This window comes from Cucumis melo, chromosome 8, assembly GCF_025177605.1.
Source record: "Cucumis melo cultivar AY chromosome 8, USDA_Cmelo_AY_1.0, whole genome shotgun sequence".
Lineage (NCBI taxonomy): Eukaryota > Viridiplantae > Streptophyta > Magnoliopsida > Cucurbitales > Cucurbitaceae > Cucumis > Cucumis melo.
The window spans coordinates 24,967,131-24,990,683 of record NC_066864.1 but is presented as its reverse complement, the minus strand read 5'-3'; the positions used below and the strand labels follow the sequence as shown (position 1 = coordinate 24,990,683).

The 23,553-nt window shown below is 32.5% G+C and overlaps 3 protein-coding genes across 5 annotated transcripts; 2 read left to right on the top strand and 1 right to left on the bottom strand.

The window, feature by feature from the left end:
- Positions 1-803: 803 nt before the first annotated feature.
- Positions 804-6,830, top strand: LOC103485975 (PHD finger protein ING2). 2 transcript variants are annotated; one of them, XM_008443752.3, is made up of 7 exons: positions 804-955; positions 1,038-1,109; positions 1,204-1,406; positions 1,822-1,885; positions 2,125-2,381; positions 5,504-5,542; positions 6,475-6,830. In XM_008443752.3, exons 1-7 carry the CDS (start codon positions 910-912, stop codon positions 6,583-6,585), a joined length of 792 nt encoding a protein of 263 aa, XP_008441974.1. In that variant the 5' UTR covers positions 804-909; the 3' UTR covers positions 6,586-6,830. The 2 variants fall into 2 exon arrangements, with proteins under 2 accessions (XP_008441974.1, XP_050944234.1); XM_051088277.1 differs by lacking the exon at positions 1,038-1,109 and having other exon boundaries at positions 829-955; positions 1,155-1,406.
- A 2,787-nt stretch (positions 6,831-9,617) lies between these two features.
- LOC103485976 (protein SINE1) lies at positions 9,618-12,657 on the top strand. 2 transcript variants are annotated; one of them, XM_008443753.3, is made up of 3 exons: positions 9,618-9,791; positions 10,314-11,661; positions 11,914-12,657. In XM_008443753.3, exons 1-3 carry the CDS (start codon positions 9,766-9,768, stop codon positions 12,412-12,414), a joined length of 1,875 nt encoding a protein of 624 aa, XP_008441975.1. In that variant the 5' UTR covers positions 9,618-9,765; the 3' UTR covers positions 12,415-12,657. The 2 variants fall into 2 exon arrangements, with proteins under 2 accessions (XP_008441975.1, XP_050944232.1); XM_051088275.1 differs by having other exon boundaries at positions 9,656-9,791; positions 10,564-11,661.
- A 1,122-nt stretch (positions 12,658-13,779) lies between these two features.
- LOC103485977 (protein NDH-DEPENDENT CYCLIC ELECTRON FLOW 5) lies at positions 13,780-16,564 on the bottom strand. The gene is made up of 3 exons (XM_008443754.3): positions 16,007-16,564; positions 14,870-15,295; positions 13,780-14,160 (listed from the first exon to the last, which is right to left on the bottom strand). The coding sequence occupies exons 1-3, from the start codon at positions 16,490-16,492 to the stop codon at positions 13,966-13,968; spliced, it is 1,107 nt and encodes a 368-aa protein (XP_008441976.1). The 5' UTR covers positions 16,493-16,564; the 3' UTR covers positions 13,780-13,965.
- Positions 16,565-23,553: the final 6,989 nt, after the last annotated feature.

The following is a 23,553-nucleotide window of genomic DNA, read 5'->3' as shown; positions in this document are numbered from 1 at the left end:
TCTAAATACAACATTATTAGACTTCCTTTTCTGTCTCTTAGAGATGCTTGTTCATTCTTTATATCTGAACGAAAGATAATGAATATATGAAAAATATTTTATTTTTCAAAATGTTACAATTTTACTATCTATAGTGCTTGGATTTTAATTAGGTATCACGTTGTTACCCTTAATTTAACTAAATATATATCTTATGTCGTTGTCATTAATATCTATTAATTAATTAAAAACAATTATAAAGTGAAATTTAAAAGTAATTCTAGTACTTATTAAAATAAGTAAACAGAATTTAATATACAATGTGCTTAATATTTAAAACTAGACGCTAGCTATAACTATCCCAAAAAAGAATTCTATGAAAGATCGAAAATTATGAAACAAACTTAGGACAAAATTTTAATTCGGTAAAATCGTAATATTATAAAAAACATTTTCAAATACAACGAAACGACTCAAAATATTTTAATAAAATTTATAGAAATCGATGTAGATCGAAAACCTAAACTAAATGTATGAATGTTTAGTTAAAATATAAAATTTTGGTATATTTTATAATTATTTAAAACAATTTCGTAATTTATAATAAATTGTTATTTTAAAACATAGGTTAAAGGAAAAGAAAGGGAGCAAATCATAGGAGGAAAAGATATATATTTCTGTTTTCATTAGAAGGAGACGACGCCGTTTTTCCCTAATCTGTTTTCACAAAATCAGAACCAACCAACCAACCAACCAATGATTGAATCCCTATTTCAAAATTTCCCACTTCAATTAAAGAAAAATAATAATAATAAAAAAAAAAGTTTTATAAACAAAGAAGAGTGGGCGCGCCAAGCCAAAGGCAAAAACTCAACGAAAAACTCCCTCAATCAAGCCCTAGAAATCACCCAGCTTCACTCAATCTCAACCATGGCGATTGCTCGTACAGGAGTCTACGTCGATGATTATTTGGAATGTACGTTCCCTTTTCTCTTCCTTTTTTCCCTCCCTTTCTTTCCCTCTCTAATTTCCTTCTCCTCTTCTCTCATTCTTCATAGACGCTAGCACATTGCCTGCTGAACTTCAGAGGCTACTCAATACAATCAGAGAACTCGATGATCGATCACAGTGTAAATAAAACCCTCGTTTTCTGCTTTCTTCATTCTTTTTTACAGATCTTGTGTTCGGATGGATTTATTGCTCTCGATTTTCCTTTTGTTATAGCCATGATTGACCAGACTCGGCAGCAAACCAAATATTGCTTGGGATTGTCGACGCAGAGCTCGAAGAAAGGATATGGTAATAGTAATAATGAGGATGAGGAGTCTGCTTTTGAGAAACTGCGGAAGGATATTGAGGCTAATCAGGATAACGCGTTGAGTTTGTGTACCGAAAAGGTCTTGTTGGCACGTCAAGCAGGCGACCTGGTATCGTGCTTTTTGTTTCTTTCTCTATCTCTCAATTATTATCCACGATTTCAGATTGCCTGGTTCAATCGCTGTTTATTTCTATCTCCTCTATTAGTTTCTCATTGTTTCTTTCATCTGTTTTTACAATGGGCGATCCTGAATTGCGTGATTGTCTGGCGAGAAGATATGGATTTGGATTCGGATTATTACTATTTTTCTAATGTGTAATGAGTCTAGGGGGTTGCAATACTTCAGAGTAGATTTCGTTTAAAATGGGATTGATATCAATTTCTTACAATTTCAGATGGCTGTTTGCTCTTTTTGAAATGTTGTACTGAAGAATTTATTCATTAAGTAGCTACATGCCATTGGTATTTTAGAATAAATGTTCTAGACTTATCTTAGAGGTCTTCATGTGCTTTTACTTGTCCAGATAGATAGCCATATTAAACGACTTGATGAGGATCTAAACAACTTTGCGGAAGATCTGAAACAAGGTACAGAGACTTAGAAGCCTGGCTATTTCTGGGAAACGCAAGTTATTTTACAATGTAATATTTGAAGGTTAATTTCTTTGTTATCTGAAGAGTTGATGGTTAGCAAATTATCAATAAATCTCAAAGTCAATTTTTTATGTTTAGCCAAACAAACAAGTGATATGTATTGCTTACCTTTTCGGCTTTTCCTTCCATTCAGTTTGTTTGTATAGATAATTTAACCTTTTACTATTTTTCAGAGGGGAAAATTTCACCAGACGAACCAGCAATTCTTCCACCATTGCCACTAGTTTCGAAGAATGAAAGACGCCGACCAGTATTTATAACACCTCAATCTAAGAGGCCAGATTACAGGGACCGAGATTGGGATAGGGAGCGTGATCGAGATTTTGAGCTCATGCCTCCTCCAGGAAGCCATAAAAAGGACTTTGCACCTTCACTCGATGTGGATCAGCCCATTGATCCAAATGAACCTACGTATTGCATTTGCCATCAGGTTCTGATTTTGGATTCATACATGTCTTTTCTTGAAAGTTGAACTTAGTTTTTCAAAGGATATATTCGTTTTATAACATTTTCATGGTTTTGGCAGCCATATGTTTATTTGTCGTTGTTTGCACACGACAAATTTTTTGTTAGCTATTGGAAGACTGGTTACTTAGTGAGTATGTGTATGTGAAATGGTTAGAGTTGTTTAAGGGGAAATCAGGGCAAGTGGTTATGATTAGAGGAAGAGGGAAGGGAAAACATTTTTCACGTAATGCGTGAGAAAACAGTAGCCCCTGTTAGAAGCTTTAATCCTCAACCCTCTCATCTAACCACCACCTTTGGAGATGAGAAAGAAAAAGTGACTAAACTGAAAGCTTCAATCTCATGGAACCACTCCACGAGAGAAACAGTTTAATAGATCAAAGCAGACTATGCTATGTAAAAAGAAAAAGTTATTCGTGGTCTAATATATTTAATAGCATAGGAATTGAATATTTATTGAATGAAGAAATATAGCTGTATTTTTTTTAGAAAACATTTAAGTGGAAAATTCAGTGAGAAAGCAAAGGAAATAGATTGGTTTATCCATATCAGAAAATACTACATTTTGGAAGTTGGAAATTAAGTCTATCGCTCAAGAATGTAATTCTGGAGAGGGATAATTTTAGCTTTAGTTTATCTTGAGTGGTGCAAGAAATCTTGGAGTGAAGAGACGTGAACAAAAAGGTCAAAGCAAAAGGAAAGAACTAGTTTCAAAGATCAATAATAAAAAGTGAAAACAGAAAGACTATTGGTTTTTCTTTTCATCTTCATTCATCATCTTCTTCCTCCAGCTTTTGTTTGATGGAGCTTGTGCAATGGAGCACCAAATTCACTCTACAGTCTAAACAATTTGATACTTTTGATGGTGAGTAGTGCTAGGTATGATTATGGAATAGTTAGTAGGTAAATGAGATAGAGTTGGCTAGACGAATTGTTAGCAGCAAGTGGTTATTATTAAAAGCGGTAAAAGAAAATAGACATCGAGTTACGTGGAAACCCGAGTACCAGAAGAAAAACCACGATCTAACTTTCTTATTATTATCTTTTATTCACAAAAGATTCAAAGGGGAAAATTAAATAGACAACAAGCTAATGATAAAAAAAAGAAAGACAAGTAGGGTAAATCTTTCGTTGAGCCAAGCCCACTAATTCTAACACTCCCTGTCAAATTGAGATGTAGATATCAATGAGACCTAACTTGCTAACACATGAATCAAAGCTCTGTCTAAGAAGCCCCTTAGTGAGAACATCATCATCCTGATAGCTTGAGGGGATGTAAGGAATGTGTATGCTACCATTGTCTAGTCTTTCTTTAATGAAGTGTCGATCAATCTCCACATGTTTAGTTATATCATGTTGAACTGGATTGTTGGCGATGCTAATAGCTACCTTATTATCACAAAATAACTTCATCGACACCTCATAATCCTGATGAAGATCAGATAAAGCCTTATGAAGCCAAATTTTCTCTCATATCCCCGAACTCACAGCCCTTGTACTCAGCTTCAGCATTGCTTCTGGCTAGAAGATAACCTTTTGCTTCTTACTCCTCCAGGTTACGAGATTGTTGCAAACAAAGGTACAATAGCTAGAGGTGGATTCTTGTCAACAACTGACCTTGCACAGTCAGAATCAATTTTGGCCTCAATAGCTCTTCCGTCGGTCTTCCTAAACATTAACCCTTAATCAGAAGTTGCTTTTAAGTACCTCAAAATTCTGTTAACTCCACGTGTTCCTCATAGGGAGTTTGCATTAACTGGCTAACGACACTCATAGCATAGTAGATATCCGGTCTAGTGTGTGACATGTAAATCAACTTTCTCACAAGGCACTAATGTTTTTCTTTCTCAGTTGGAACTTTATCACCTAAATTTCTCAATTTACAGTTGAATTCAATAGGAGTATCAGCAGGACAACATCCTAGCATACCTGTTTCAGTCAACAAATCAAAGTATACTTCCTCTGAGATACGGAGATACCTTCTTTTGATCTAGCTACCTCCATTCCAAGGAAATACTTCAAATTTTCCAAGTCTTTAGTTTCAAATTTATCTCCCATATTCTTCATCACTTGGATGTTTTCAGTAGTGTCATCCCCAAATAAAAAAATGTCATCAACATAAACAATCAACAAAGTGATCTTCCCAGCCTGGGAGACTTTCATAAACAAAGTGTGATCAGAGTGCCCTTGACTCCTTGGGACTTGACAAAAGTAGTAAACCTTTTAAACGATGCTCGCGGTGACTGTCTTAGCCCATACAAGGACTCCTTGAGTTTGCAAACCCGATGATCAAACTAGGCTTCAAACCTTGAAGGGGGACCCATGTAGATTTCCTTTTTCAAGTCTCCATTTAAGAATGTATTTTTAACATCTAGCTGTTATAGGGGCCAATCTTTATTCACAGTAACAAATAACAGGACTCTATTTAGTTTTGCTACAAGGAAAAAAGTTTTTGAGTAATCGACACCATAGGTCTGAGTAAATCCTTTTCCAACCAAAAGGATATTGTCGCTAGACTTGAGAAATCAGGTGGGAGTAAGCCGGCTGAACTGCGTAGGAATTGGACAGCTGCGCATGGGTGGAAAGGCTGGGTGTGTGCGGCTCGTTCCCTCTGCTAGGCGGCATGGCTGACTCCACGGGTAAGACAGAACTACTCACCAGCGGCTTCTGAAGCCGTTGGAGTAGTTTTTCCATGGCGGCGTTGATTTTGGTGGCGGCACAGCAGCTGTCTCGTGGTCAGTTTGGATTTCGTCAAGTTCGGTGACCCTACTTTGATACCATATTAAAAGTGCTAAAAGAAAATAGACACCGAGTTACGTGGAAATCCGAATACTAGGATAATTAGGGTAAATCTAAATTAAATAGATAACAAGCTAATGATAAAAAAGGAAAGACAATTTAGGGTCAATCTTTCCTTGAAGGGAAGTTGGCGGGGAGAAAGCAAATTTAGATTTAGTGTGGACAAGTCAATCATCTTTTTTTTTCTTTCTTTTTTTATTTATTTAAGAAGCATTACAAAACAGTCTAAATTTTCGTAATTTCTCTAACTTGATTGCCCGTTACTGCCCCAATTATCCTCTTTTGTAGGTGTCTTTTGGAGATATGATTGCTTGTGACAATGAGAATGTAAGTCCCCCCTCTTTTCTATGTTGTCAATTATTCACATCCTGCTATTTTAGTTTTTTGTTTATCTACAATGCTATTGTTCTTTCTCCCTCCCCAGCCCCCTCATGATTGTCTCCATAGTACCAAAGTTTTCCTGTATGGTAAGAGTAAGTTATGAGGCTGTGCAGTTTCTATAAATGAATTTTTGGATATTGTCCGTCTTATGTCCTCTGAACTCGGCAAATATCTTCATGTATTTGATCCCATAGCTTTTTGTGTGTATAATGTGTGATTTTATGTAACGTAGCTGGTCCTTTTCAGTATGATTGTGCATATGCTCTTAAAATTTCCTGAATTCGTTGCTTGTGGGTTAGAGAGGTTTGTCTTTGGTTTGTGGTTTGTGGTTTGTTACTTTAGAATTTGTTTCTTTTATAAAAAAAGGAAAAAAAATAGAAATAAGGATGTACTCTATAGTTAACCTTATCATTGATATAAAATTTACCCGTGGGTTAGGACTTGTTCATGCTGGTATGGAGCATGAGCATTTTTTCAAAAAAAAAATCAACCGAGCCCATATTAGATAATGGTTTTAGTTTTTAGTTGAGGATTTGCTAACCATTTGGTTTTTTGTTTTCTATTTTTGATAATTAAGCTTATAAACTCTTATTCCATTTGTTACTTTGTTGCCTACATTTTAGGAGTTTTCCAAACCAAAGTCCAATTTTTTAAAACTAAAAGGAGTAGTTTTCAAAAACTTGTTTTGTTTTTTAAGAAATCAAATGTCTACATAATTCTTATATGAAAATCATGAATAAAAAATGGAAGAAAAAAAAAGCACAATCTTCAAAAACCAATTATATACCAAACGTTTCTTAAACTACTGAAAGTGCATTCAGGTTATGGATTTCATGACAACCTTTGCCTTTTTCTTCTGCTTTTTATGCCATTGACAGTGCCAAGGAGGTGAATGGTTTCATTATTCGTGCGTTGGACTAACACCAGAAACAAGATTTAAAGGAAAGTGGTACTGTCCAACCTGCAGACTTTTACCACCTTCTCAATAACATACGCTTTGTTTTCCTTTTGATTTCGACTTTTCTATGAAACCCCAAACAAATTGGCTTGTAATTGTATCATGTAAGAAAGGTAGTGCAGTAACCTACGTGGACGTAGGTGAATTGGTTGGAACATTGGTTAAAGTATATATTCTCTCAATCAAGCGATCAGAAGCTTGAATTTCCCACTTCACACTTGTAGTGTATTTGAATGAATTCTTTTTCATTTGGAAGTAATCATTTAGCTTGAGTCATCATACATTGTCCTTTTTCCTTTTTGACATCAATCCATCAACCTTCTTCATTTTGACATTCCTCTAAAACTAAAATTGGCTTGTAATTGTATCGTGTAAAAGTAGTGGTAGGGTAGTAGTCAACTGAACATAGGTCTACAGATTGAGTTCTGGTTGGTGTATATACTCTCTTGCTCGGGAGCTCAGAAGTTTGAAATCTTCCCACCTCACACCTGGTTGAACCTACAAAAAAAAAAAAGGCCAATGGTATGGTAGTGGCAAATAAATTCTTGAGTCATCATACTTTGCCCTTTTCGTCCTTTTTCCTTTTGTATTTTTGGGATGTGTTTCAATTTGGAACCGTTTAAAGCTAAAGATAAAGTACTACAATATTGGTTACCAAATGGAAAAAAAAAAAAAAAAAGTGTAGGATTGTTACTTTATTCCTTTTTACTCTTTTCATCATTACTTCTATTAAAGCTTATTATGTTTAGTAACAAATATCTATTGTATTATTTGTGATAGTGATGAATTTTATGGTGTGACATCTATTTTTAATGATTGGGGGTTATATTTATTTATCGTTTTAAACAATTCTATATTTAGTAGCAAAAACCTAACAATGTTTGGGTGTGCTTACTAATTCTTAATTTTATTTAATTTATTGTATAATTCAGTTGTACTTTAAGCTTTGTCTCGTTATTATATTAATAAAAGAGACTTGTTTTTTTTTTCTTGAAAAATTCACAAAAATCTTACTTGAAAGTTGATAAGTTGGAGTTCGTTTGGATTAGCTTTAGGAAGTAGAAAACAAAAAGAATTTGAAATTGTAATTTGAAATTTAATTTAAATAAGCCTATGAATTTTATTATGTGACGATCCTTTTAAGTGATTTGGGATTTGTCTCAAATATTGATGTTCTGATCTTAAACTTTTGCTAAATGATAATAGAATAATAATAATAATATGGAGCAGATTATAATTATTGGATATAATGTTCATCAAATCAATCAAAACACTCTTTATAGACTAAAAGTGTCGTTTAGAATTACAAATACCAAAATCGTTGTTTCAAAATTTAATAATGGAAAGGGTATTATTTACTCTCAATTGATGATGGGAACACTAAACTCAATATAAACTTGAAGTCAGCATTCTTGTGGAAATGTGATAGTTTCACATAAAGAAAAAAGAAGGCAAAAATGTTTTTTTTTCTTTTTACCACAAGATATGGTTTTATAAAATCTTCAAAGTTTTTCGAAAATAAAATTTTATTTTTCTTTTTTAACTCTAAACTTAGTTATATTCGATTCACTTCCCCCTCTAAATCTCTTATTCTTATTCTTTCTATATCAACATCAACAACACTCCTTTTCCTATAACAGCGACTATAATGAAAGAAGTTTTATTCCCCCTTCAATTTTGTACGACAATTGATGAACAACAAATGAAGTCTTATCGAATGCTTAATGACTCAAGTGCATATAAAAAGAACGAGGAAGTGAACAAGAACCAAAACAAAATCGAGAAAGTGATTTAAAAGGAGACAAAAGAGCAATACAAAACGTGTAAATATTATAAATATTTATTTTGATAAATCATTCAAAATTTATTTCTTTTAAAATCTAAATTTAGGATTTTTTTCAAAAATAATAAAAACAACAAACTTTTTACGCTTCATAGAAAAAGAATCATTAAACGACAAGAGTTTGGTACAATCAATTTTTTTATAAAGTAAAAATATTTTGTTAATTTTACCATTTTTTATAATTTTCTATAAAAATTGAAGCGAATACCAAATGACAACCTAACTTTTAAATATAGATGGGTTAAAAGGAATTTTTCAAAAAATAAAAATAAAAAAAATTGACAAAGTATTTAATAAAATTAGTAAAAGATAAAATAGAATTTTAATGAATTTATTATTGATTAGGAATATTGAAATACATAAAAGATAAAATAAAAAGGTGAGAGAAAATGGAAAATTGTATTATTTGAAATGGTTAGAGTGGCGCCAAGAACGGCACCTCACCTAATAAGTAATAACCCTAACTTTGGAGGGAACAAACTATTCACAATCCAAATTACTTCATTGCCCTTCTCTCTCTCTCTCTCCCACTAATTTCTTCTTATTTTTTATTTATTTATACAAAGGCATTGCAATGAAAGCCTGAGTTGTGGAAATTAAAACTCTAACCTCTAAATTAAATTAATATTACATATACTATCTCACTCAACCTACACTCATCTTCCTCTTAACCTCTTATTCAAAAGAGTTTGATAAAAAGAATTTTTTTTTTTTTTTTATAAAAGAGTTTGATACTTATATTCAAAAGAGAGATACAAACATAACTTTGATACAAAAGAAAGTCCTACCCCATCAAAGAAAGCACCAAGTGCTAATATCAAAATTTCAATTGAACCTATATTATTGTAAAATGCTCCATTTAAAACCACACAAATCAACTAATTGAAAATATTAAGATTATGTATTGAACTAAGAGTAAGAAGTTTTAATGATTTTATTTATGATTAAGTTAAATTAAACTTGGAAAGAAAAGAAAGTATTTAAATTTATAGTTGTAAGGATGACCAAAACTTTTTTTTAGGGTAAATTTAATTGACCAAACTAAATAAAAATTGGAAAAAAGGAAAAGAAAAGAGAATAAATTTGTTGTTATTTGGAAGGGCGATTATGGTCCATTATTAAACAAAGAGGAAGGGACCCACATGAAGAAGAAGGGATAGCGGTGGAATTTCAACAAAAGATTTTGAATTCATAGTTAGAGAGCGCTTTCCATAAACAACCCCCAGAAAAGGAAATCAAATCCCCCATATCAGACACCACCAAATCCATAAATTCAAATCCCTCAACAATCCCTAATTCTTCACTCTCTTTCTTCTTCTTCTTCCTTATCTTCTTCTTTCCATTTCTCCTCATACATCTCTCAACGCCATGAAAGCAATCTCTGAAACTCAAAGGTATTCTTTCTTTTTTCTCTTCTTCATTCCATTTTCTGCCTTTTTCTTTTTCTCTCAACCCAAAACCCATTTCAAATTTTGCTTCCATTTTATGTTTCTTCAACTCTTTTGTTCAGATTTAGTATTGGGTTTTTGTTTCTTTGATTTTTTGCTTTTTTTCAGATACCCTTTTGCTTAGAAATCAAAACCCATTTCATATTTTGCTTACATTTTATGGTTTCTTCAATCTCTTGTACAGATTTAGTTTTGGGGTTTTCTTTTTTGTTTCTTCCATTTTCTGCTTTTTTCCAGTATACCCTTTTGCTCTGCTGAAACCAAAACCCACTTAATTCTTTTGCTTCTATTATCTGTTTCTTCAACTCTATTACACAGATTTAGTATTGGGTTTTTGCATCTTTGAGGTGCCCATCAGCTGTTCGTTTAAATTCTTGAGTGATGCTGTCTGGTAGTTCTTTTAATCTGAACTGTTTTGTTTTGTTTTTTTTTTTTTTTTTTTTTTTTTGTTGTTTTGATTTCTTTCAGATCTTTTATGAGCAAAAATTTGAGTCCAATGCTTCGGCGGGAGTTTGCTAATCTTGATAAAGATGCTGATAGTCGCAGATCTGCGATGAAGGCATTGAGAACTTATGTGAAGGAATTAGACTCCAAGGCTATCCCTGTTTTTCTTGCTCAAGTTTCTGAAAACAAAGAAACTGGTGCTTTAAATGGGGAATGTACAATTTCTCTTTATGAAGTTCTAGCTCGTGTTCACGGTGTCAATATTGTGCCGCAGATTGATCGGATTATGACTTCCATTATCAAGACTTTGGCTTCAAGTGCTGGCTCTTTCCCTCTTCAACAAGCTTGCTCTAAAGTTGTTCCGGCGATTGCGAGATACGGGATCGATCCCACCACTCCTGATGATAAGAAGAAGCATGTGATTTATTCTCTTTGTAATCCGCTGTCGGAATCTTTGTTGGGTTCTCAAGAGAGTCTCACTGCTGGTGCTGCCCTCTGCTTGAAGGCTCTGGTGGACTCGGATAACTGGCGGTTTGCTTCCGATGAGATGGTTAATAAGGTTTGCCAGAATGTTGCTGGAGCTTTGGAGGAGAAATCTACCCAAACGAATTCACACATGGGGCTTGTTATGTCACTAGCTAAGCGGAATCCTCGGATTGTTGAACCGTATGCTAGATTGTTGCTACAGGCAGGGCTGCGAATATTGAAGTGTGGGGTTGTGGAGAAAAATTCTCAGAAAAGACTGTCTGCCATTCAAATGATTAACTTCTTGATGAGATGTCTTGATCCTTGGAGTATATTTTCGGAGCTTCAGTCGATAATTGAGGAGATGGAGAATTGTCAGTCTGATCAAATGCCTTATGTCAAAGGTGCAGCTTTTGAAACTTTGCAAACGGCTAAGAAAATATTGGCTGATAAAGGGTCGAAAATGGACAAATCTCCAAGCTCGGTGACGGGATCAAACTTCATTGATCATAGGAGAAGAAGTCCATGGAGGAATGGTGGAAGCCGAACTCCCTCATCAGAATCTCCAGAATCCCAGACCCTTGATTCCTTCTTCGATTACGGCTCGCTTGTAGGATCACCTTTTTCATCAAGACAAGCTTCACGTAACTCAGCATTTGACCGTAGGAGTGTGAATCGTAAACTTTGGAGTTATGAGAATGGTGGGGTTGATATATCACTCAAGGATGGCTTGTCTTTGTTCTCGGAAGTTACTCGTGGAACCGATGTTTCCGACACCATGTCTTTGCACTCTGGAAGTCACAAATTTGGCCATAATGGTGAAGAATATGCAGATGATTTTTCAGGGTTTTTTCAAATGAGTCCTCCTAGACGCAGACTTTCAAGAAGCACTACAACCAGCCCCCTTGTAAGTTCTCTTAGCAAACTGTCCATATATGCCTATTTCCTCAGTATTCTTATACATTTAAACCACATGGCTAAGTCTTTTAGGCTCGTCCTTGTAGAATGAAGTTCGTTTCAGTTTCATTTATATCTCGATGGGGATTTGGTTAATATCATTTCCTTTACATTCACAATAGTAATATTTGGACACAAATTCTGGTTTAGTCCTATAATGTTCAATAGCTTATTCCAATATTTCCTATCTTATGTACCTCAGCGGTCTCGTAGTTACATTAAAGTTGAAGATATGATCTTCAAAACGCCTCGAAAGCTCGTCCATTCCCTTCAGGATCTAAACGAGACGAACTCCGACTATGCTAGCGGAAGTAGCCGACGTAGGCATAGGAGTTTGTCATCAGGGAATTTGGAGTGGAGTCCTCCAAGAGCATTTCTAAATCGTAATGGTTCTGCTGATGAACGGAAACTCAGCAAAGAGGATGAAGACGGATTAGACATCGATAACGGTGAGCAATCACAAGGTAGTTCCGAATCGATCTCTTCAACCGATGGTGTCCCTACCCATGTTGATGTCCAAGCTATGCCTGTGGCAGTGACTTGTCAAAGTAAAATCAAACCTCAATATTATGGCATGGAGATGGCATATAAGAAGACTGCTTTGAAATTGGTATGTGGCTTTTCATTTTTGCTTTTTACAATATTCACTTCATTGCTATGGATTGATGATCATGACCAAGGTTCCTATCTTGTACCAACATAATGTTCTTGTTGTGCTTCAACTAAAATAGGGTTAAAAGTGTTTGTTGTAAGTTTGTTGAGTTCAAATGTTGTGTGTCAAGTAGCAAGAAAGGCATATAGAAGTTAGAAGGAAAAAGCAAATGGATTAGATTAGATGGATTTGGACAATGACTCAATGTAAGAATCCCAATGTGGCCAATGAAGTTCTTGACCACAATAGGTATCTTTTTTACCTTTGCAAATTATAGAATATGATTGCTTTCTATATTGATGTTGTAACATTTAGTTTGAATAGATTACTTACCTCAACCAAAAAGTTTTTTTTTTTTTTAAAAAAAATTGTTATTATTATTATTTATTATTTTGGTCTTTCATATTTTCAATTTTAGTTTGCTTTGGTATGTCTTTCTATCTTTGGTTCATTTTTGTTATTGTACTCTACTCTCCAAGCGTTTGTGATCATTTTAATCTATGTTGTCAAATTTTTAGCTAAAATTTCATACTTTGACAAAAATTATTTTACTAAATAGAATTGACATCAATTTCATACAATTTTAGAGAGTTTGTTTGCTCTTTGAAAAGTTGTATTGAATCATTTACTGATGAAGCAACTAACTTGCCATTTGTATTTTATAATACTCTTCAAAATATAAACTTTGGTTCATAACAATTTAGTTTCGTTATTTTTAATTTTATAACTATTTAATTCTTAAACTTTAGTACATGTGGAATTTGATTCTTAAATTTTTAAATTTGTAACGATTTAGTTCTTAGTAAAATGACATCAATTTGTGTTTCGTAGATTTTATATTGTATAAAAATGTTAAATTATCTAATTAGGTTATTGGTTTATTTATGTCAAAATTCAAATTCAATCTTCGAGAACAATTCAAACTAAATCGTCACAAGTCTTGAAGGAGAAGGATTAATTCGTCACATAAGTTTACAAAGTTGGATGTACGTAGGATAAGAGAATTTGAACAAACAAATAAAGTACACAAACTTAGAAGCTTCGCTATTTCTTGGAAATGCAACATTTTCACAATAACTTTGAAGGTTAATTTCTTTGTTATCTGAAGAGTTGAAGGGTCAACAAATTATTATTAAAACTGAAGGCCATTTTTTATATTAAAATATCGATGTCAATGGTTTTAATTATACAAAAAATTCTATAGAAATATCTTTAAAATATCGATTTTGATAGGTATTTCTATATATAAAAAATAAATTAGCAAATAAACATTTATTAAATTCAAATAAGTAAACATGTTTGGTATTTACATCACAATGATATTTCGATGCTTATATTTTGTGTTTCATGGAAATATTGATACACCCTCTTATGTCGATATTGAACTCGTGAAAAATACCAATAGAAGTATGGAGATGATGAAGATTTAATACTATGATTACAACAACCATCGGACTGCAAGGATAGTTTATAGCATTAGACCATGATGAATTAAACTCAAAATTAGAAAAACAAAAAAAAAAAAAGCAGATGTATGGAGATCCATCCTTGGAACTTTTTACACTGAAAGTGAAGGTAATGGAGAAGAAGATGATAAAAGGACTAGAGATTTGGATTATACAAATATTGAGATCCTGTCCATAGTTGTTGAGGTTCCAAGAGTATTGGTTTGAGGATGGCTGATTGGCCAATGCATACATATGAATATTCTCCATAGTACACATGATTTGATCCTGGACTAAACATGTACACTTCATCAAATCCATCTCTCCCTATCACCACAGAGTTTCTCCTTCCCTATTTCATATGTCATCACATATAATTAACATTAAACTCAATCAGTGTGTGTTACTCAATCTCCTCCTCTCCAATACAACAACTCTCTATCCTTTCAAAATATAGAAATATTGTTCTAATTTCTCTATTTTAGTGTTATTTCATTTTTTTAGGAATCAAAAGGTATTACTTTTTTAAAGTTCAAGAACTAACATTAACCAAACTTGAAAGTATAAACACAAAAGAATGAACCAAAGATCAAAATATGTGGATCAAAATAAATCTTTTGAATGAACAAGAACCAAAATCAATCAAAGCCTAACATATCGATCAAAGTAGAATTTAATTCTTTTTTCTAGAAAAAAAATTATTTAAAATGTTCATCTACAGTCCTCAAACATTCTAAAATTAATCATTTCGATTATCAGACTTTTGAAATATCTATTATTTTTTGGCTTTCAAACAAAATGTTAAAATATCTTTTCAGTCTGAAACCTGTAAATTGAAAAAACAGCAAAAGTGAGCTTAGCTCTCTTAGCTCAACGGTACTTGAAATGACATTTCATTTTAGAGGTGGAAAGCTCAATCCTCGTTCCCAAAATTATTATACTAGAAAGAGTTCAAAAAACCAAACCAAACAATTTAAAAGTTTAGTAATAAAAAACGAAGAAAATCTCAAAAGTTGAGAACCTACCCAACATAGATTATTGTAGAAGAAGAATGTTCTTACCCTGTCTATGATTGTGAAGTTCCTGGGAGCACTAGTGTAGATTCTACTAATTTTGTCCACCAATTGCTTGTAGTTGTCCATCTCTTCACCCTCAATCTCCTCTCCACTCTCTCTTTGACTGCTTTTTCCCCAACCAGAAACAATCCCTTGGAGTCTTTGAGTCAACCCAGAGCTACAATCTGGAGGAATAATGGCATGATTTGATGAAAATGGTGGAATGCTATGGAAGTTTGAACCTTCCAATCCAATAGCAAAAGTTGCCTCAGGAGTACTCAAAGTCAAATGACTCAAAATATAGCCCTTCAATTCAAGAGATGTTTGTTTATTGTTGCACACTGTTAGTTCTGATGTTAACACATCTTCTCCAAGAGTTACTGTGTATTTCAACTCTACCTTGCCTTCTAAACCTCTGCTTATCAGCTCAACCTGTGAGGTAAGTGAAAAAAAATGTTTGTAAACATCATTGTTTAGGTTTGATTTGGAATGACTTTTTACAGAAACATACCGTTTTGATTCATTCTTAGTTTTGATTGTAGTTTTTATAGTTAGTCTCAATATCTCAAAATGTCATGGTTTTACTATTGAGTTTTGATTTTAATTCTCTACTCACTTATTAGGTTTCATAATTAATATTGCATTTCTATATTTGCATTTCTATATTTGAGTTTTGTTTTCATTTGGTTCTTGGATTTCAAGATTTATATTTTTATCCTTGATTTTTTTACTCAATAATCACATGCATTCCTGGATTAATGTATATTAATTAATTAAAAAAGAATTACATTAATTTTCACTAGTTTTTCTCCAACTATAAAATTTCACACCATAGTTTTTAAAATATAATTGTAAATTAATCAAAATACCAAAAAGTGAGCATGAGTGAAACTTGAGAGTTGAAGTGTAAAATAATTAAAACCAAGAAACCAAATAACAATTAAATTCAAAGTTAAATGGTAAAAATATAATATTATGAAATTTAGGAATAAAAAATGGATAGATAGAAATGTAACTTTATGAAACCAAAGAGCCAAATGGAAAATAGATTCAAAATCAAACAATAAAAGGGAATAACTTTTTAGATCAACCACAGAAGAGCATTTCTCAATAATGCATAAAAACAATTAAACATGATCAAACCTGAATCGATTCCCGAGGATTTCCTTTAACATTATGAAGATCCCAAGAAACATTCTCCAATCGATGACTCCCACAGTCTAGGGCTACGGACACGCCTCCTTGAACAACAACATCCCCATTTTTATCCTCGGATACCGAAGAATGAAGCAGCTCTACCGATCCTCCATGCCACATCGGAGATTTGTAGGAGGTAATTAATCCACTGGGGAACATAAGAATCGCAGAACCACCGTTTTCTAACCGCAATTTCGCAAGGCATTCATCGCCGATTCCTTCGAATGTTACTCCATGTCCTTGGCCGTTGAATTCATCTTCCAAATAATCGACATTGATCGGTTGATACGGGACGGAGGCCACTCCGGGAAGTGGGAATGCTCTTCCGAGGCGGGTTGCGGTGGGTCGATGAAGGGAATGAGAGAGAAATGGGCGGGGGGGCGTGTAGGGAATAGTTGGGGGAGGATGGAGAAGCTTTGAAGCTATGCTCATGGCGGTGAAGTGGGAGTGGAAGTGGAAGTGGATAAAGTGATAAATTGAAGCTAATGTTGGCTTTCCAATAATTCCCATTTGTTTATATATTATATATCAATCTTTTAGATATTAAAATTACAAATTATGAGATATTTTATACTTTGGATTCTTTCAAAAATAAATCTTAGAAATTATTTACACTCGAAACCAAAATTTTAAAACATTTTTAAACTTAACACAGACTAATAGAAAAAACACATGAAACCAAAAATAATAGTTTTAAAAAAATATTACTAAACTAATGATAAATTATGTTTCTTTTTCTAAAAAACCCAATTGAGTTTAGTAATAAATTATTAGGATTATAACAATAATTTATTTTGATATATTTATTTGTAAGTTTTTCTTATTAATTAAGGATATATATAAGTTTGGAAATCAACTTATAGATGACTATTTTTAATACATGTCTGTTCCAATTTACTTTTCTCAATTAATCTGGACAAAAAGTAAAACTGCAAAATTTCAGTAAATAAATCAAATGCATCAATCAATGAAAATGGTAGACCACCTTACTTTGTGATTTGAAATTATTTGTTTACTTGGAAGCTTATTTTCAATTTATAATTTAAATTTTGTGTTTGGGCTGTGAATTTGAAAATATAATAATGAATATCTCTTCATAATTTGAAAACTGCATGTTTTTAAAAATAAGCATATCAAACCTCTTTTAATTGTTTTCCAAGTATGTTTTACGTTTTATGTTTTCAGAACATATAAACAAAAACAAATCCAGAACCAAAAAAGACCATAGTAGTTGAAATAAACTTAATTTTAACTATCAAAAAAATTAACTACTTATCCTAACATTAAAATGATAACGAATGGATGAATTTAGAGGTGGCCCTCTCCATTCTATGAAAGAGATTCTTGAAACCTTCTACTAAATCGAATGAACTTAGATTTAATCGAAATAATTAAGAATGATCATCGTAAGTATTTTATGATAAACGATGAGTCATTCTTAAATATATAAAACTATATACTCAATTGAGTATGGATTTGAATTTTTAGTTATTTGAGTTTAATTAAATCATGAATCGATAAAATTGTATATTTAATTTTTAATTTAATAAATAGCTGTAGAGGATGGGTTTAAAAAAGAAAAAAAAAATATATGATTAATGTAAACAAGTTGCTATTGTTAAATTTTATTTTAAAAAGAGAAGAAAAACTTGATACAAATGAAAGAGCATAATATCCAACTTTTTCTCTAACTTTTTTAGTTGGCCCATGATAAAATATTCATTCATGATGTGTGCAACTAATTCCTAAAAATTGTAAGAAAGGATTTTCACAAATTTTTAAATGATTGTATTTAATACAAATGCAACCAATGTTTGGTTGGAAATGAGTAGAGTCCTACACAGTGATGGCCACCCAAAGCTCATATATAACAAACAATTGTTCCTTTGTTTTATACAATGTAGGTTATGAAAATCTAAACCACAAGTTACGTAGTTCCTAATACTCAATAGTGAATTGTGTTATGTTGAGTTAGGACAAAATTTCTTCTTCTTCATTATGTTGTCTTATCCATAACAAATTAAATCACTTTTTGTCACATCTCCTCAAAATGCCAAATATTTGTTGAGTGGTCAAAATTTGATAATGAGTGTGTCCTTTTTAAGTATTTGAAAAAAAAAAAAGAAACTTCTCATTACTGTGACAACCATAAAACTTAAAATAATCTATAAATTAAAAGAAACCAACAAAAATCTGGAAACAAAAGAATTTACTTGAAGAACACTATGAGTCGGATAAACAAAGAATTGTGTAATTTACGGTGGTGAAAATTGTGACAATTATCACATACTTCAATCCCAATTAGAAGAAGAATATATACTTTTTGACGTTCACACTTTTTTCTAACCTTAACAAGGAGAATACAAAATGGAGAATTTAGTTAGAGTTAGTGCATACAGAAATAGAAGTTACTGTAATTTGGATGAATTAGAAACAAATTTACGTGCTTCTTTGTAGATCAATCCATTACTTTATTGAATATTTTCGATGTAAGATTATCACTTTTCTAATACTTCACCTAAAACATTTCGAAGATGTTTGGGGTGGAGTGAGTTATTATAATTTGTGATTATAATAGTCTATAGATTAGTATAATCTCTGTTTGAAGTAGTCTGGATTATTATAATCTATCTATATTTGGAAGGCAGATTGTTATAATCATAGTTATATCAAAAGTCATTTGTTAATTATGTTGTTCATTTAATAAATTTAACAATCTTCCACAATTTCTTGAATCCCACAATTATTAAAGTTGAACTAAAAGAAGAATATATTAAAACAGTAATTTTAATTTATTCCTTTCGATAGAGCTTCTTTATTATAGATTTAGGTTGGTTGAAAAAGAAAAAAGAAGAAGAAACAAGAGTTGGGTTTGATGATGAATGTAACGTTCCAAATTAAGATAATTTTAGATCCTAATTATCTTAAGTTTATTTTTAACTAATGTTGAAATTATTTTTGTGTTATTTGATTTAATTGTTGAAATTACTGATTTTGTAAAAATTAAAATTAATTAGATATTTTGGGAAAATATCTAATAATTATTTGAAATTTGGAATTTACGATTGGAATTGGTTGTTTTAGGTGAATTGCAGTTGGGGGAATTGTATGAGGGAATTATGATTAATTATATATATATATAATTAAATTTGAATTTTAATAATTATATTACGAAGATAATATAATTATTTAAGGATATATATTATTTTATTTTTGAAAGATAAAAGTGATGTGATTGGAGAGAGAAAATATTTGAGTTTAAAAAGAGATTTGGTGGGTTTTAACGAAGAAAAAGAAGATTTATTTTTGTTTTGAAGGAATAGGGAAAAAGAAAGGAAAATAATGATAATTATATTGTTATCATTATTATGCTTTAAATAGTCTCTTTGGAAGGCGTGAAACTATACTATTCATCATCTTCTTCATTGTGAAACTCTAATCTCACAAAATAATGATAATTATATTATTATCATTTAGAGCTCATACATTCGGACCTTTGTGGACCAATAAATGTCAAAGTTCGGGGAGGATACGAACATTTCATTAGTTTTATTGATGATTATTTGAGGTATGGTCATGTTTACCTAATTCAGAACAACTCTGATTCTTTTGAAAAGTTCAAAGAATATAAGAATGAAGTTGAAAATGAATTAGGTAAAACAATAAAGACATTTCGATCAGATCGAGGTGGAGAGTATATGGACTTGCGATTCCAAGACTATTTGATAGAGCATGGAATCCAATCACAACTTTTTGCACCTAGTACGCCTCAACAGAACGATGTATCAGAAAGAGGAAACCAAACTTTGTTAGACGTGGTTTGCTCTATGATGAGTTTTGCTCAGTTGCCAGATTCTTTTTGGGGATATGCTTTAGAAATAACTATCTGTATTTTGAACAATGTTCCCTCTAAAAGTGTTTCTCAAACACCTTATGAGCTCTGGAAAAGACGTAAAGGTAGTTTAGGTCACTTTATGACTTGGGGATGTCCAGCACACGTGTTGGCACAAAACCCTAAAAAATTGGAACATCGTTCAAAATTATGCCTATTTGTAGGATATCCAAAAGAATCAAAAGGTGGTTTATTTTATGATCCTCAAGAAAATAAAGTATTTGTATCGACAAATGCTACGTTCTTAGAGGAAGACCACATAAGAAATCATCAAACTCGCAGTAAACTAGTATTAGAAGAAATTTCCAAGAATGTTAGAGATATCATCTACTAAAGTAGTAGATACAACTAAGAATTTTGGTCAAACACATCCTTCTCAAGAGTTGGGAGTAGTAGTATGGAGAAGCATAAAACAATCTTGTATTGCTTACTCCACTATGGAAGCTAAATATGTTGTTGCCTGTGAAGCAGTATGGCTTAAAAAGTTCTTAACAGATTTGGAAGTTATTCCAAATATGCATCTGCTAATCACCTTATATTGTGACAACAGTGATGCAGTTGCAAATTCACGAGAACCTAGAAGTCATAAACATGGAAAGCACATTGAACGGAAGTACCATCTTATCAGGAAAATCGTTCATCGAGGAGATGTTATAGTAACAAAAATCTCCTCCGAGCAAAACATGGCTGATCTGTTTACAAAAGCTCTCACGACTAATATTTCCGATGTAATATTACCACTTTTCTAGGTATACGTAGTTTGTAAACTAGGACAAGTGGGAGACTTATTGGGATTGTGCCCTAGTTTATATATGTTTATTGTACTCATATATATTCTCTCATTATAAAATTCTAACTTACTTGGAGTTTTAGTCCAAGTGGGAGTTTGTTGGAATTTATGTCATAAAACTTGTACTTTGTTATTTGATTCAATAAATTTTATTCTTGAATGCTATAATCTTAAAACCAATAAATTTAGGTCACGAGGCTATTTTATTGAGTTTGTCAAATACACTTGAACTTTATGTTAAGACATAAACATGGATTAAGTTCAAGTTAATAGCCTAAATGGTCTATAGTGTATGAATAAGGTTGGGCGCCTTATTCAGGAAAAAGACTTGGATGTAGCCCGCTCCATAGTTAGTAGAAACGATGTAATCCTGAATCGTTCATGTAGAGACATGGGAGTGGGGGCGTCCTATGTAAATGGTTTGCATAAGACTGGAACCACAAAATAGTCACTTTTAGTTATAAACACCGTAAACTATAAACTGACTATTTCAATTATGATGACTTAGGTAACTTGATCTTAATCCTGAGCTAACTATGAACTTCTATTCATTGGGTAGTATCCTTAGATCTGCATAGGTGGGGACAGCTTAACATCGCTGGCCTAATAAGCCTCCCATTTCAGGGGTAAGATCGAGTGGATAGCTAGGAACATAGGGTGCAAGATGGAATTCACTCCTACCCACTTCTTGGATAGTAGATAGGTTGTTTCCTTAAGAACTGAATCCAAGTCTTGAACAAGGGGCCCCACCTTCTCATTGGCCCGAGAAGGATTTTGGTTTATAGATTGGACCTTAAACCAATTGAAATAGTGGATCAGTGGGTCTTAAGGAGCAAGATGTAATCTCGGGGGTAAAACGGTATTTTGACCCAGCCAAGATTACGAACAACCTGTGAAGGAGCGACTTATCCATTATGGTTATATTAGGTGGACAGAAATATATCTATAGTGAGGGGAGTGCAACTAAGAGTCTTTAATGGAATGACTCTTTAGTTAACGAATGTTGATTAAGCTTGATCTAAAAGAGTTTAGCCAGTTAATCTCGGATCGTTGAAGCCCATGATCCATAGGTCCATTAAGTTTCCCTACTAGCTCATATGGATTTAACTAAGAACAAGAACAAGAATGTTTAAGTAACTCGTATTGTTCGAATTAAGAATAGAGAGAGAAAATGACAAATATATAAGATATAAGTCGGTAGAAATAAACTTTAAGCTTTTTGTTTAAATATGATTTAAATAAATATGAATATAGATTCATATTTAAAAGCTTGAAAAGTTTTGAAACGGTCAAATGTCCAAAATACCCCTTTGACTAAATTCTTAATTACTAAATATTAGTGGGCGATGTGGCAGCCGATTGTGAATTGGAGGCCACTAATTTCATTAAAGAGTGAATGAAAATATTAGATGTTGAACATATATGAAATAAATTGCATGTAATTTGCATGTAGATTTCATATAAAACTTTTCATTATCGAATGAGAAGAGGATGATGTTTTCTCTAATAAAAAAAAACACCTAAACGGTACACTCCCATCTCTCTCTATATTTCACTTCACAAAACCGAGTCCCACAACTATGTTCTTGGTCCTGAGCATAGTAGGTCAGCTTGGTGGTTGTCCTTGTTCGTGATTTCAGGCAAAGAAGAATTAAGAATTGGAAGAAGAAGTACAGAACAACAAAAAGGTAAAATTGTCGTTTACCTTTTAGGCACTTCGTTTAGGTCCATCGCATAACATGTAGTTGTTAACTTCTAAATCGTTTAGATGCATATAGAGTAAAACATGATCTTTATCTTCCGTTGCTGCATGTCTCTAATGTTTTTTCCATCATGAATTATGTCGATGATGATGATTGATGATGTTAATGTTAATGCATGAAATATTAATCAAATGATTAAGAATGCTACGATTAATATTCATGTCATGCTTATAATGTTATGTTATGCTACATGTTATGGATAAGGTGTATTGTTAGCTTTATCTATTAAAGAGTCGTACCCACATGGGTGTACCTCAGCATCACCACCTCTTATTGATCACTAGTTCAATATGAGATGATATGTATATGAGTGACTCACACGGGGTCACTCACAGCCCGATTGTCTTAGTGTTCTTTCGAGTTCACTAAAGATCAGTTTGTCCTAGGTGTTCCCTTGTGTTCATCAAAGACCAGACTTGTCTTAAGTGTTCCTTGGGGTTCACCGAAGACCAGAGATGTTCCTACGGGATCACAGATTGCACGTGTTCGAGAACGTGTCAGTTTAGGGGTACTACTTCACAGGACTTTAATAGGAAATTAACAGACACCTAACAAAACTAGTAGTAGGTCTCTTACTTGGTATATTTTTATACTCACTCTTTAATGTTTAATTTTACAGGCAAAGGTAGAGGTAGAGGGAAAGGAAAGCTGGCGAATGACAAGAAGTGACCGTGGCGTGACATAGGGAAACGTTTTGCTTCCGCCATTATGTTATTAGTTTTGATTTCAGTAGTATTTTTGTACTTTTATTATTATTCTTTTAAAACTAGATAGGGTCTGAACTAGAATTTTATTTTTGAGATTTATTTCTACTTACATTAATTTATTTATGATTTGAATGAGTACTTGAAGTTTGATTATGAAATCTAGTTTTTTTTTTCATTTTGTTTTAAGAAAGTTTTTGTTTTCTTTCGAATAGTAATGACCTCAGCTTAGTATAAAGAGTTAAGTCTTTACAATGAATTAATGACTTTTTCAAGTTTTTATTTTTTATTTTGGAAGTGAATGTGTTTTTATTAGGAAAGCTGAAATTTCTCTATTCCTTTTC